Below are 13,780 nucleotides of genomic sequence, written 5' to 3'. Positions count from 1 at the left end.
TGCTTCTGGAATTGGAGTGCAACTCATCGACGTTCGACGAAGATTCAATACAATATCCCAAAAAGGATATATTGGAAATCTCCTGAGAACATGATGTCACAACGACACGTCCAGCGCGCGTCGACACGTCTCCCCAGAAGCCGTTTTGAAAATTTTCGGAAACGTAGACGTTCAACGATGATTCTTGATTCCTAATCTGGAGCTCTTACATGCAAAAGTTGGCTTTGGACATTGAATGAAGCGTGATGTCATATTCGACACGACCTAGACACGTCGACACGTCTCCTCAGAGGACGTTTAAAACATTTGGAGATTTGTAGACGTTCAACGACAATTTCAACTTCCAAAACTGAAAATCTCACATGCGAAATGTCCTCTGGTCCCTAATAGCCCTGATGTCATATATCACGTCTTGTACGCGTCGACACGTCTCCCCAGGGAGCGTCTTGAAAGTCTCAAAGATCTTAGACGTCCGACGATATATGAATCACTGAAACGGGAAAGGCGGAGTATCGGAAACAGTGATGATAAATAAGACGACGAAGACAGAATTTATTCACTCCGAGCGATAAGTGCGCCACAAGTCCGAGGCCTAATCGGCTAAATTCTGGTGTATGCAAAGGAAATGCTTTCGGAATGCCAGATTATTTTTTCTATCATTTCATCAAGGGTATCAAAATGCGTTCCGCCCTACTACATAACCTAGAGTATGGGAAGAATCGATATGCAATAAACAGAAATGCAATAAGTTGCAGCACAAGCCCTCTCAGACTATAGTAGCCAAGGAACAATGCACCAACCGTTTTATTACGTCCCTTAGCACATGCCATCGCCAGGCTCGTAGCAGGTATTGTAATTGTAGTCGTCTCTTCCTTCTATTATTGAGATTGGGCTTGCAGGGAGTAGATTTGGGGGGGAGAGGCTGGCCCTGGGTCTACCCGACACATCGCCGTAATATCTGGATTAATCCTCCATTTTAGACTGTCCGGTCGTAGTATGCTTCGGTTGTGTTGTGGCAAAGACCATTCTCCACCTGTTCAGCTGTACCTCTGTCTAAGCAGACGTAATGATGCCAAGCATCGGACGAGGGCTTCGGGTAATTTGGATTTTTTGACAGCGACGAAGCGTCTTCTCCTTTAGATCAAGCATTCGGTATGCTGAGGCCGCCCTTGACATTTGAAGTTGTCGGATATGCCTCTGTGACTTCCCATTTCAAGAATCAGTAGCACTTTCTTTTCGTCGTCGTTAGTCCTCAATTGCTCTTGTTGTCAAGGATCCTGGTCCCCCAGTTCAGAGCGCGAGGCTTCGCAAAATGACAGGCTTTTTTTTTTCAAAGCTGATCCATTCATCCACCTCTACCACCTCTTGGAGCAAAGCCGAAACCACCTCTCCCACTTCCATCCGGGCCTCGCGGTGCACGGATAGGCTGCTGGTCGCCAGGTCCCGGTGAGGACGACATGCCAGCCGGTCCTGCTCGACTCTCCCGCTTCTGAAGGAATACAGAGCTCGGCTTGGGACTGCTAATCGGGTCGTACAGTTGTCGATTTGAACTTCCTTCACGATCATGGGAACCTTCTCGTGAGGCTCTTCCCCCACGTGGGGCCCCCGAAAGTGCCGGAGAAGCTGGTCTGCTGCCGCTATGACTTCCACCGCGGCCACCTCTGCCTCTGCCTCGTCCACCGCCTCTTCCGCCACGACTATTACCCCTTCCGCTGTCCGGGCTTGGTGAGACCTTGGGCGGCGTGACAGTACCCGGAGACGAATTGGGAGACCCAGAGTCCGGCGTGCCAAAAAGTCGTTGACGAACTTCCTCATAGCGTCTTTGCTTCTCTGCAAACTCACGTTGGGCGCGCTGTCTCTGCTCTTCGGGGGTCGGTGTATTTTTCTTTTGTACATCTTCTTCCTCGTCCCAGTTTTCATCTTCCACTTTGAGCCGGGCTATTCCAGCCACAGGGTCAGAAGCTTGTACAATTTTCGGCGCTGGCTTGCGGCTCAATACAGTCATGGCAGGCTTGAATTCGGTCTTCAGCGGCACATCGCTGCGAGCTTCAAGGAAGTGAAATGTTTGGCTGGATTCACTATACAGTCGAGGTTAGATGTTGCTCGGTCTACGGTCATTGGATATTTCAGACCGACTTACGCAGAGTTCCATAGTCTCCTGTTCTCTTCATGATGCCGCGCCAATCGCTGGGATTTCGACAGAATCTGTGGACTGTTCTCTACTGCAGGTTGGGACGAAACCGGCTCATGCTGTCAATGGCATCAGTATGCCCAAATCATTCAATGACTGCAAAAGGACTCTTCATGCACACGCACATCTGCCGAATTCTCCCAGTCGTCATCCCAAGCATCAGGAACAGCTTTTTTGCTCATGCTTGCAACTCTGATATCCCAAAAGGCTCTAAGCCAAGCAAAGTGACTTGAATGTTTGGTCAATTGTGACAAGAAATGAGGCCGCGGACAACCAGAATGATTTGAAATGCAATGGACGGCAACACAGGCTCTAGCGTGGGTTTGTCTGGGTTAAAGTTAATTCGCAACAGTTGAGGTGGGAAAGTTCACAGGTTAGTGGGGTCATAGTTACGCTTCCGGGTAAGGCTGCACCGAGAACGTGGGGTGTGCCGAACAGAGCCGCAACTCAAGCGAAGCCTCTCCGATTATCCACGATAATCGACTCCGTCTTTGTGCAAACAATAACAGCAAGAGCTTCCCTGCTGCCCTTTCCCGATTATAGATCGTCTTTTGTCCAATTCCTCAGTACAAGCAAACATCTTTTGATTTGGTCTTTCCGTATAAGGCAATACAATAATGTCAGGTAAGCCCTCGTTCTGTTTGTTCAATATTAGATGTATTTCAATGCCATCTGCCCCCCCAAGTCATATTTCTGCGCCTCTTTTTGCCTCTCACATTTACATTCATCTCGATATACTTCTCTTTGCTATCTTGAAGAAGTGTCAGCTTCTCTATTTATCTCCCAGAATCTTGCAATATCCCATGATGCAGACTCCACCGGATAGCTCTAGCTCCGATGAATCTCATACCACTAAGCATTCCCCTCCCTCGCCTTCCGCTCCTCCTTCTGCTTCCAAGAAGGCAAAGCAGCAGATGAATGTTCCGGACATGTCCATACCTTCTTCCTCAACCTCTGTCTTGCCTTTCAGAGCGGAACCTGGGCAAAGCCAAGTTGTTGTTCAGAGGACTGACGCTGTTCCTTCTATTCCTTCTGCAGAAATAGACCGAGACTTTGACGGCGATAGCCAGATGCGTTCCTCGTCATCTGAGAGCGACCTTCTCGATGAAGATTCTCTGTTTCCCGACTCCAAAGAGCCTCTGACTCCCACCACGCGTCATCCAAATACTCGAGCTCAATTAGCTGCGGAGCTCTCCCCACCCCCTTCGCAGTCCCGCCCCGTTGATGCTGCTGCTGGAGGAGTGGCAATCGCCGGGCCTAGTGGGAAACAAGCTATTTCGGAGGCTTTCGGCGCACAAGCTGCTCCCCTTGTTTCTGCAGTTGCTGAGGGTAGACCTGTGTGGGAAGGCTCAGGCGAAAATGAGCCAGGGTGGGGGTGGAAGAATCCAAAAGCTCAGGAAGAGATGAAGAAGGCTACGGAGTCTTTGCTTGATAAAGATATTGATCCTTTTGGTAAGTCGCCTCCGGTGGTGGCGATCAATGAAAGGAGATTTTAAGCAAACGTATTGTGCGTTGGAGCTGTTGTGTTGACGTCCAATTTCCATCCAGTCGGGATGAAAGATCCACTTCTCGGAAATCGAAACTTCGCAGAGGAGCTCGAGAAATATAAGCGGCGCGACTTCTAATGAGCTGCAGTCTCGGCTTCACGACCGCAGCCAGCAAAGGCGTGCCAATACCCTTTTATTTCCTCCTATCTTTTTAGCGACCCAACATGCATTACGAAATGGCCATGGCGTTTATGGTCTTCTAACGGGGGCATACTGCGGGATTTTACTTCATAGTTAACATGATTAATTACTGGGACACAATCACAGCATAGAAAAGCTGGAAATTTAAACGTTTCGGCTGCGCAAGCGTCCTGAGGGAAAATTCAATACAATAAGAACCTGCTTCGTTCTTGGAAGAGGTACAATCAATTCTATCATTGAAATTTCATTTGAGACCAATGTAGGCCTTCCAAATTTCGACTTTGAAACGCCAGCCGTTATCCACCTGATATAGTTGACCCAAGGCATATAAGGTAGTCTTTGCTGCAAGTAATTTTTAAATGTCCAGCATTCTCAAACTCTGTTGAAGCAGACTCGAGCAGGCAATCATTTCAGCTCCACTCTGATTTTGGCTTCTCGCCCTTCAATCCAAAACCCTATTTCTCTCGTGCCAGCCTCCAGTTCGACTTCTCGTTGAATCCACTTTCCACTTTCTGTGGCGTCTTCTGGGTTGTTTCTTGTCCGATCACCATTGGCGCTGGCATGCTCAGCTTCATCCTCACTTTCTGAATCCTCATTGTCGTCTCTGCGCTTCGCAACAGGATCCCATTCTCCCGTTTCCCAGATGAGCCGCACATCGAATGGTCGAACGTTGAATAGCCTCACAACGATGCCAATAAGCTTATAAACGTTGAATCCGCGGGGAATTTGACGGACATAATTCTCCGGTTTAGTTGGATCTGCGTGATGAGATATGGGTGTCCGGGAGTAGAATGTTATCCGGATAAGGCGGGCTTCGAGAGAGTGTGGGTCAATGGCAGACGGTGCTTTGCGGACAATGGTTGGAGGTCCGTAGACTGTTCCACTTCTTGTTAGCTATTCTGACATGTTGAGGTGGAAGCCGGAGGGCAAAATCTATGAAGGACTACTGAAAAGAGTCAAAGGGGGGAATGAAAGAGAGGTCTGACTGACCATCACATAGCTCCCCGTATCGGGGATGGTCTTTGACAATGTGTCGTTCGTCTTCTTGAGGCACTTCAGCGAGAACCTTTGCTATGCGCGAGAGGTAATAGAGTTCTGCATTTGACCGGTCTTGGGCAGATATCTGTTGTATTTACAGCTGTTAGAATCGGAAGCACAGTTTTTTCATGAAAAAAATACCGTACCACACTGAAATTCAGAGTCTTGAGTCTTCCAACTCGTGCTACGGTAAGCATGAACGCTTCTTCTACGCTCATTTCTTTGCCTGTGGATACATTTCCGGTCAAATAGACGGGGTTATGCGTCATGCGAAGGCTAGAAATGTTAGGAAATGCACCATCCAGTCCGTCAAGGAACGACCATTGGTCTATGGCATTGTATGAGACGTCTAGGTTAGAAAGTGAAATCGAGAGGGGAAGAGTTGTTTCGACGTTCTGCCCGACGTCGAGGATTCTGTTTATCGAATTATCTCGAAGATGCAGACGTTCGAGCCCTGGCAGGCTCAGCGCGCCTCCGACAGCACTGAGTGACGAGAAATTATTTGATTCCAAAATGATCTTGGAGACTTTACAGGATCCTTGCAAAGTCCTTAGGAGACTGTCCAAGCGATTTGATGAGGCAGAGAGCGTGGTCAGCGATGGACACTGCTCAGTCAGATCGCAGACCTGGATATTCATGAGCAATCTGCGGCTAAATCATTTGCGCAATAGAGAACATACTTCGTCCCATGATAACAACGTATTATCCAATGCGAGTCCTTGTAGATTTGGCAATGTGGATAATTGATCCGCCCCTTCGCAAGCGCGTAATACTCCAAACCGATTCCCGCTATAAACCAAGTCAGCGTTACAGCCATTATAGATCAAGACTTTTTTGCATACTTCACCCTCAGACTCCGTAACATCGGCAGCGCCCTGCATATATCCGCCACGTCTTGCCAATGCTCCAGCAGATTTCTGCTCAGATCGAGCTCAACGATCTTCGGACACGTCTCGCTGATCAACCGCACCATGCGTTCCCTCTCTTCTGGCTCGCCATATCGGCCATTTAGTAATATTCCAGAGATATTTAATCCGTCGAGCAGTACGATGCGGAGTTCATTAAGCTGCGCGAGCTGTTGGCGAATTTTGTCGAAGCCGACTTCTTCTACGACCTTGCCGCTGATCTTGATCTGATCTTCGGACGACAAGGCCGCATTTCCATATTTGTTGCCATTTTTTGTAATTTCCTCCGAGACGTACTTTTTTTGGAGCGCCTCGAGGAAGCTCAGCGGCTTATCAACCGGACGTGTAGGCCGCACGAATGAGCCCGCCGTGGAATGCTTGCTCTTGCCTAGCTAATCCCAGCGTTTATTAGCAATCTGTTGTTCGCATTATATTATATATTATTTCTTTTCAAAGCCATAAAATTTGATAGGTACATCAACTCATAAAGAGAGCTTTACGCACATTCAAAATATCTTATCCCGCCATGCTCGCCCGAATGTTTACCTCTCCCGACGTCGTCCCACTCGACGCCCAGCCAGCGGCCGGAAGTACCCTTGACTTCACCAGTATACCGTACAGTGCACAGCGCACCGTCAAAGGACAATCGCTGGCCGAGATGGAAATCTGCGTCCATCTTTTGGACACTGTTTCCAGATTGCGCAGGGGACTGCGGGACAAGCCTAAACCGTGAATGTAGGCAAGTCTGAAGCTTGTTCGGTTATCCGTACGCCCCAAAAGTGCAAGACTATCTTTTGCTTCGCCCCATCATCATCGTGGCCAATCTCCGAAGCGCATCTCACGAAATAAATCTAATTTCTCCTACATAAAGTCCTTTTGACTTTATTGCAATGGATTACCAGGTAAGCTTTTCCCAACCGCTATTGCCGCATTTCAAAGACATTCTAACGTTGCTCATATGATATATAGAATCGAGCAGGCTCCAAATTCGGAGGTGGTGGCGTTGCTTCCGCATCTGCGACAAATGCTGATCGGCGAGAACGTCTGCGAAGGCTCGCCCTCGAACACATTGATCTGGAGAAAGATCCTTACTTTTTCAAGAATCATCTTGGATCGTTTGAATGTAGATTATGTCTGACGTCCCACCAAAATGACGGCTCGTACCTGGCCCACACCCAGGGTCGCAAGCATCAACAAAACTTGGCGCGACGTGCAGCGCGGGAGCAAAAGGAAGGACGAGGTGACCAGGGACTTGCACCTGGTGCGCTGGCCTCACAGGTCCAGGTTAAGAAGAATCTGGTGAAGATCGGACGGCCGGGATATAAGATCACCAAGACGCGCGATCCTTTGACTCGCCAGAACGGTCTGCTTTTCCAGCTGCACTACCCTGAAATTACACCCGGCGTCGTTCCAAAAATACGATTTATGTCCGCATTCGAGCAGGATGTGGATACCCCGCCAGACAAGAATTTCCAGTACCTATTGGTGGCAGCAGAACCGTATGAAACTTGCGGTTTCAAACTGCAGGCTCGAGAGATCGATCGCAGAGAGGGCATGTTATGGGACTGGTTCGATGAGGATAGCAAGGAGTTTTGGATCCAGCTCATGTTCAAGACGGAAAGAGAAGAGAGATACAGTGGTGTCCCGGGTCTTGCGCCAATCAGGAAATGACCGAGACGCTTGGCTCCCTGCTCTGATTTGGTTCAGAGTGGCAATATGGCGATTAATTTAATCAAAAGGATGTGGTGCAGGTGTTTCTATTCGGTATAGGTATAGGCGTTTTGATGGTTGACAAGGGACAGAACAATATATTCCCCCATGTAGGAGATGACGAGCTCCTGCTTGAATTCAACTTTTATCTGATATAAAAGGCATCATTTTCCGATCATATTTTGGGATTGATCAGCAAGTGCTTTGGTTTGATCATGAACATGTTTGTGATTTGTGTTACTTCAGGTATTTTTATCAGAACAACCTACATTATCCTCCGTGTGTATTGTTCCGGCCTTATTGATTCCCATGTTGTATTGGCTCCCATGTTGCATTAGCTTCGCAAACTCCTCATCTTCATCCACATTATCGGTTTCACAAGAAGTCATTGCGATCCACATAATAATCGTAGCTTATTCACAAGGTGCAATCTGAACGAATGATTTCAGTGATGGCCTAGCTAAGGGAAATTTCCCCCGTTAATGAAAAATGAAGTTAAGAATCCACAGGAGATGTGCTCAAGACTACAAATAAAAACCTTGGAGAAATCAGCACAAGAGGTTTGAAATCAAGGTTCGTCTGCTGTGAACCAGCACAGTGATCGATTCCTCGATCCACCGCCCATTGCTATAAAGTCACTGCTCGCTCAGGTGGCTCTCAAAGCCAGATCTCCATTCAAATAACCGATAACATTCAACGTGTGCAACAGATAAAGTGTCTCTGGAAAACGTGCCATCAGAATGACTAGGCGGGAAAAAAGCCAGATCGTGCTCAGGACGCTGAATAACGCCAGTTGAAATTCTTTGATATGCCGAAAGGAATGCCTTTTTCACAATCGCTATAAGATCCGAGAAGAGAAAGAAATTGAAAATAGATGGTGTGCCTGCCCTGTGGCTTTTCAGCTAGGTAGCATACCTGCTCAAGCAGGAAAGTCGAAATCGATGAATCTGAAAACTTGCCCTGAAGCCGAGCAACTGTGGCCCAGAGAAGAAAGCAAAAGGTCTCCAGGACAGATGCGACATGCACGGATGATGCCAAAGCGCATTTACGAGCCACGGAAAGCATCGAAACGCTTGTAGGTGTAACCAATAAATGGCAGGTTAAGCTCAGCAGATTGCTCATCGCTCTGGGTCTGGGTCTGCTGGCGCAAGAAGGCACTGTTATCCGTCTGGTCGATCTCATCGATAGGGAAGTAGGTGACATCGACGTTGGAGCTCAAGCGTGGCTCAAACGGAGCACGGATGCGACGCAGATCATTGAAGCTAACGCCACGGAAGAACGGGTGGTTCTTGATCTCTTGGGCGCCTCCAACATGACCGAGACGATTAGTAGAGTCGCAAACCAGACTGTATAAATGTCAGTAAGGCAAGCTTTTGAAATCTGCATGTGAGCAATTGAAAGAGATTTACCTTCTAATCATGCTCTCGGCTTCAATAGAAAGTTGAATGTCATCAGGAAAGAACAGGGTTTCCGGCCAGTTCACGATTTTACGGTACGTGTCATGGGGATCCTCGGCACAGAACGGAGGCCAGCCAACAAGGCATTCAAACATGATCGTGCCCACAGACCACCAATCGCAATCAAAGGAATAGCCTCTGCCACTGAAAATCTCGGGAGCGATGTAGTCTGGGGTACCAACAGTAGAATAAGCCATGACACGACGAGATTTACGCCAAGTGTTGATCTGGGTGCGGTTGCTGACGGTGAGGTTGATCTGATCAATGGAGACTGAGTTGCGGTCCTTAGGCTTGTTCGACTTTCCAGACAGCAGTTGCTGATAATAAGAGTTGTCATGCTGCTTGTGAAAGCCAGTCGAAAGACCAAAGTCTGTCAGCTTAATATGGCCACCACGATCCAAGAGGATGTTGTCCGGTTTGATATCACTGGATAAGGAATTAGCGCAGGGATTCACAGAATTGCTTGAATGGCAAACGCAGATATTCAAGTGTGTCAAGCTTGCGTTGTCGACACTCACCGATGAATGAAACCCAGTTTATGGACTGCCTCAATGGCACAAACAATCTCGGCCATGTAGAAGCGAGTGATATCTTCAGAAAAGATCTCGTACTTGATCAGCATTGTCATCAGATCGCCACCGGGAAGAAACTCCATAAGCATATAGAGGAAGGTTGGATCCTGAAAGGTTGTATGGAGTTTGACCACCCACGGGCTGTCAGACTCGGCGAGGATGTCACGCTCAGACCGGACGTGAGCGAGCTGATCTTTCTTGAACATCTCAGACTTTACCAGAGACTTCAACGCATAGATCTTTCCATCGGTCTTGCGCTGCACAAGCTTGACCTCACCAAAGGCACCCTTGCCAATGACCTTGAGAGTGGTGAAGTTTTGGGGAATTTCCTTTGTGCGGAGGAACCTGAGGTATTGGGCTTCAGCCTTGCGCACATTCATTTTCTTTTGCTCTTTACGAGTGTCGGAGATGGATGGATCTTTAAGGATCTGCTCGAGTTCGACGGCTCTGGATTGATCGAGTTAGTACTTTTTGCCTAAGTGTTTCTTATGTCCGACTTACCGGCCATTTCGCTCGCGGGCACGTTGAACGTTTTCCTTGAAAAAGGCCGCCACGAGCTCTGCAGCCATGGCACCTCTGTGCTTCACATTCGCCGAGTATTTATCGGGATTCCTCTCCGGCGGTTCGTCGTCGGACAATGCCGCCGCATTGCGAACAGCATAAGAAGGGTTCAAATAATTTCCATATCCTGCATGTCCGCCGGTTCCAGCAGTACGGGGACGCTGGTTCGGGGAAGGCTGGCGGGGGAATGGGGCGGGGCGATTTCCACCCAAGTTCTGATGAGAAAACTGATGGATGAGACCATTGGTGCCGTCGTTGGCATATCCAGCCTGTCGCTGCTGATATGCTGCAGCAGGCGGCTGCAGATTGTTTTGATACTGAGGCTGATACTGGGCATTCATGAAATAACCGTTATTGTTGTTGTTGGCGGGCTTGCCGTATCCATTGGGAGTCTGGGCACCCCAGTTCTCATGTCCGCTCTGGCCCTGATAGACAGGTTGAGGGAAGGTGGAGGGAGTGGTAGGAAAGGCTCGATCGTTTTGCGGGATGGCTCGATCGTTGTAGCCAAAGTTGAGGTGAAGGCGGCTGTTCGGATTGTTTGGATCCATCTCGTCCAGCGTGATAAGAGCGTGAAGAGTAAGAAAGAGGATGTGAAATAGTGGTGATCTCTCGCACTTGAGCCTGACCGCCAGACGGGTTGCGGCTCAGGAGAGTGTGGGGGAGATTTTGGGAACCCCAGCCAAGTCCGAGCGTTCAAGATAGCCCTTGCCGAGGCTTGTGAAGCCACCAAGAACTTGGTTACGTGAACAACCTTTGTTCAGAATTGAGGCTCTGAATGAAATGCAACCTGGGTGTCAAGGGAGGGGTAGAAAACAGGGAAAGAGGACGCTGAACTGGGGGGTAGGAGGTTGTTGTCGAGAGAATGAATGTGGGTAGAGGAGGGCGATTGCCAAACGAGGTTTACGGCGACGCTGACGGGGCAGACGCGTTCTGCAGGAACAATGCACAAACAGGACTACCTCTCCTGGCCGATGCAGTGTGTGTGCAAAAAAAATCGCGGGAGGGGAAGGAGGGAGGCCAACTTCAAGTTTACATTACTTTGGAAAGAAGTTGTAGTAACACATCAAGCCTACGCATAGGTTATCTCTTGCTTGTCAAAAAACAGGCATTCTGGGGCAGGGTCGTCGTGGGATAACAGTATCAGCCAAAGGGGACGCCAGATCCAAAGGGGGCAGCCACGGGTAGCGTCCACGATCCAGTCAGCCCCTACTGTTAGTCTGACCGGCCCGCCGTTGATCAAAGTCCCGACAGCAATTGGTCAGGTACAAGGCAAGCACAAGAAGGCGTTTACACTTTCTCTCCAAAAAGATATCAAATATCCTCTGTCGTAGTTCATTGCGGGTATTTATACCCATTTAGAGGGAGAGAAAAAAATATGAAGTGAGACAGAGCCTCCAAAATCTCAGTTCGGATGCCTTTTCTTCAAAATCCATGGCTTGATAGGTCTTCGGTAAATCCGATACCTTCAAGGCTAGCATCGTCTGCCTACCGGAGTATCTCCATTGCCCCAGTCCACACAGCCTGTCCCCCTTTTCTTTCCTGGGGCTTCGACAGGGGTACAGATTACTACCGACCTCGTTCCTGCATATGACTTGACATGATAGAAGCTTGTGTGGAAGACAAGGTTATCGTTTGATAGAGTGCGTCGCAGGACGGGTACTTGCATCGAAAGAGTGAGGAGGACCAGTAGGCTTTCTTGAAGGACAGGCAATAATATCCGCCGCCAAAAGTTTCTTCTCGTTCCCATACGCTGTGTTTCACAGGACCGTAGCCGACAGTTTGGATCCACAAGCGTCAACTGTTGCGGAGGCCGAGCAACGGGCCCCTGATTGATTCATGTCAAACGAAAACAATCTTTGTTGTTCGTAGTACGTACAAAGGGCGTGTTCTTGTACAAAATACGGAATGTAATCCAGCGTTGCATTTTTATTGGACTGGACTCGTGAGAGACGATAAAATAAACAAGCCATGGCTGTCGAATCATCTTCACTTATCCTTGATTCAGACAATGGCACAGGAGCTGTGCCCCTATATTTTCTTGGTACGGCATATCACCTTCTTACCCCGCTTCGGGGTCTCAGATGTCTGCCCTATTCGGACCCCGCGACTCTGCAGGCAAGAATGTGGGCCGAAGGCAAACAGTAGTCCTAGATGTCATCAAAGACCCTTCAATCGAACGACTCTTTTCTGAAAGGAGGTCGGCAGCACCTTCGAGGGCGGGGAAATTCCAACTGATGCAGCGAGGGATGTTGAACCCAGTGATCGTATTATTCATTTCAGCGTCCAAGAGTTGTAATGGCTACACTGCAGTGCAACGCTTCTGCAATCTAGCTTTGTATCTCCTCACTTGCCTTTTCATCGAACGTAAGCTGGTTTTTTTGGGTCTATAGGAAAAGTGAAAACGTAGAAGAAATAATAGGAGAATAACCTGGAAATTTAGTAACCCTCCTATAGATTGTTATTTTGCCAAATTTTCAATAATGAAGTCAAGAAACGATATTACTTTCCGCCTTCCATGTTAAAAATAAAAATAAATAAAAATTAGAATAAAAAAATAATTCATAGATTTTCCAACGAAGGGAAAAAAATTTTGAATTAGCGACACTTGGTTTCGATCCAAGGTCCTCCGGGTTATGAGCCCGGCGCGCTTCCGCTGCGCCATGTCGCTTGTTCGTTGAGAAGAGATGCACAAAAATAATATAAGTACCACATTGCTGTCTCCCGCAGTTCAACGTTCTGGGCCGTTTATTCACCTCCCTTCACACACACCGACTCTTACCCATTCGGACAACCCAGTCCTGCGCCCAAAATTTTTGACAACATATAAGACAACATCACCACATGAAGAGTATTCCAGATATATTGCCTCTACACGGCCAAAAATGGCGCAAATACTTCTCGATGAATTAAGATATCTGAAGTTGAGCAGATACCAAGCTTTTTGGCCAAAGCAGGGTCAAACAACTGCAATGGTAGATCATCATGATACGCAGTGCTAAAGCAATAGCGGAGACAATGCTATTACTCTTCTATGGTACGAGGGCGTTGCAGGGAGGAAAACGCATCGTTGCCAAGTTTGAGGTCATGCGGGGGAAACGAAACCCGCACTGGATTTCTGAACAGAGACACGAAGCCGAGGCATCCGATGACCCGCGCTGCTGCCGTCAATGTCGACGTCGCCTTGCAGGATACTCTCCTAAGCGGCTTTCGCTCGCATGTTTTTGCGGCCTAATGCTGCAGGTGCACGGTGTTAAGAATATAGCTTAGACACACCGCCCCAATTTGATTTATAATTTCTCCCAATTTGCCCTCTCGCAAGGAAGAGATACCTTTACACCGTACACTGCAGTTGATTTGAAAATCTGGGTTTGAGGGAGGCAAGGGTCTATGTGCATTGGTCCGTTGGAAGAGTCTACTACAGTCTCCTGTGGTTTGACTGACTAGGGTCTATGTCTATAAGAGCATTAATCCTGGATTCTGATGATGTCAGGGCCGAAGCTCGAAGCTGCCAGCAAATACATCAATCACGTCACCTATAATACTCTGCAGCATAAGGTAGCTATAATGATGGGTGCAGGTTTCTAGATATATTAAGGATGACCGCCTCTTGTATGATGGGATTGTTGCCATGCATTCTTCAAAACCCACTTAATGTACA

General features: G+C 48.1%; 5 protein-coding genes and 1 non-coding gene across 6 annotated transcripts; 2 read left to right on the top strand and 4 right to left on the bottom strand.

The window, feature by feature from the left end:
- Positions 1–1,345: 1,345 nt before the first annotated feature.
- Positions 1,346–2,373, bottom strand: L228DRAFT_235488 (hypothetical protein; the record flags this gene model as incomplete). The annotated part of the gene is made up of 3 exons (XM_018330725.1): positions 1,346–2,078; positions 2,141–2,250; positions 2,317–2,373. 3 exons carry the CDS (start codon positions 2,371–2,373, stop codon positions 1,346–1,348), a joined length of 900 nt encoding a protein of 299 aa, XP_018191965.1.
- A 326-nt stretch (positions 2,374–2,699) lies between these two features.
- Positions 2,700–4,057, top strand: L228DRAFT_242873 (hypothetical protein). The gene is made up of 3 exons (XM_018331553.1): positions 2,700–2,815; positions 3,230–3,643; positions 3,740–4,057. Exons 1-3 carry the CDS (start codon positions 2,809–2,811, stop codon positions 3,814–3,816), a joined length of 498 nt encoding a protein of 165 aa, XP_018191964.1. The 5' UTR covers positions 2,700–2,808; the 3' UTR covers positions 3,817–4,057.
- On the bottom strand, positions 4,045–6,520 carry L228DRAFT_279614 (putative tubulin-specific chaperone). The gene is made up of 6 exons (XM_018335699.1): positions 6,327–6,520; positions 5,760–6,210; positions 5,598–5,706; positions 5,064–5,543; positions 4,870–5,002; positions 4,045–4,754 (listed from the first exon to the last, which is right to left on the bottom strand). Exons 1-6 carry the CDS (start codon positions 6,496–6,498, stop codon positions 4,285–4,287), a joined length of 1,815 nt encoding a protein of 604 aa, XP_018191963.1. The 5' UTR covers positions 6,499–6,520; the 3' UTR covers positions 4,045–4,284.
- Positions 6,521–6,661: 141 nt separating this feature from the next.
- On the top strand, positions 6,662–7,493 carry L228DRAFT_226241 (putative splicing factor 3a subunit 2; the record flags this gene model as incomplete). The annotated part of the gene is made up of 2 exons (XM_018330412.1): positions 6,662–6,724; positions 6,792–7,493. The coding sequence occupies exons 1-2, from the start codon at positions 6,713–6,715 to the stop codon at positions 7,491–7,493; spliced, it is 714 nt and encodes a 237-aa protein (XP_018191962.1). The 5' UTR covers positions 6,662–6,712.
- A 1,084-nt stretch (positions 7,494–8,577) lies between these two features.
- Positions 8,578–10,670, bottom strand: L228DRAFT_264805 (kinase-like protein; the record flags this gene model as incomplete). The annotated part of the gene is made up of 4 exons (XM_018334618.1): positions 8,578–8,878; positions 8,942–9,415; positions 9,508–10,008; positions 10,063–10,670. 4 exons carry the CDS (start codon positions 10,668–10,670, stop codon positions 8,578–8,580), a joined length of 1,884 nt encoding a protein of 627 aa, XP_018191961.1.
- A 2,048-nt stretch (positions 10,671–12,718) lies between these two features.
- Positions 12,719–12,790, bottom strand: L228DRAFT_t7. Its single transcript has one exon. It is a non-coding gene; the product is annotated as a tRNA-Met (tRNA).
- Between the last annotated feature and the right edge of the window lie 990 nt (positions 12,791–13,780).

Source organism: Xylona heveae, assembly GCF_001619985.1.
Source record: "Xylona heveae TC161 unplaced genomic scaffold L228scaffold_1, whole genome shotgun sequence".
Lineage (NCBI taxonomy): Eukaryota > Fungi > Ascomycota > Xylonomycetes > Xylonales > Xylonaceae > Xylona > Xylona heveae.
Note: the sequence above shows the minus strand (reverse complement) of the source record. Positions and strands in the feature narration are given on the sequence as shown.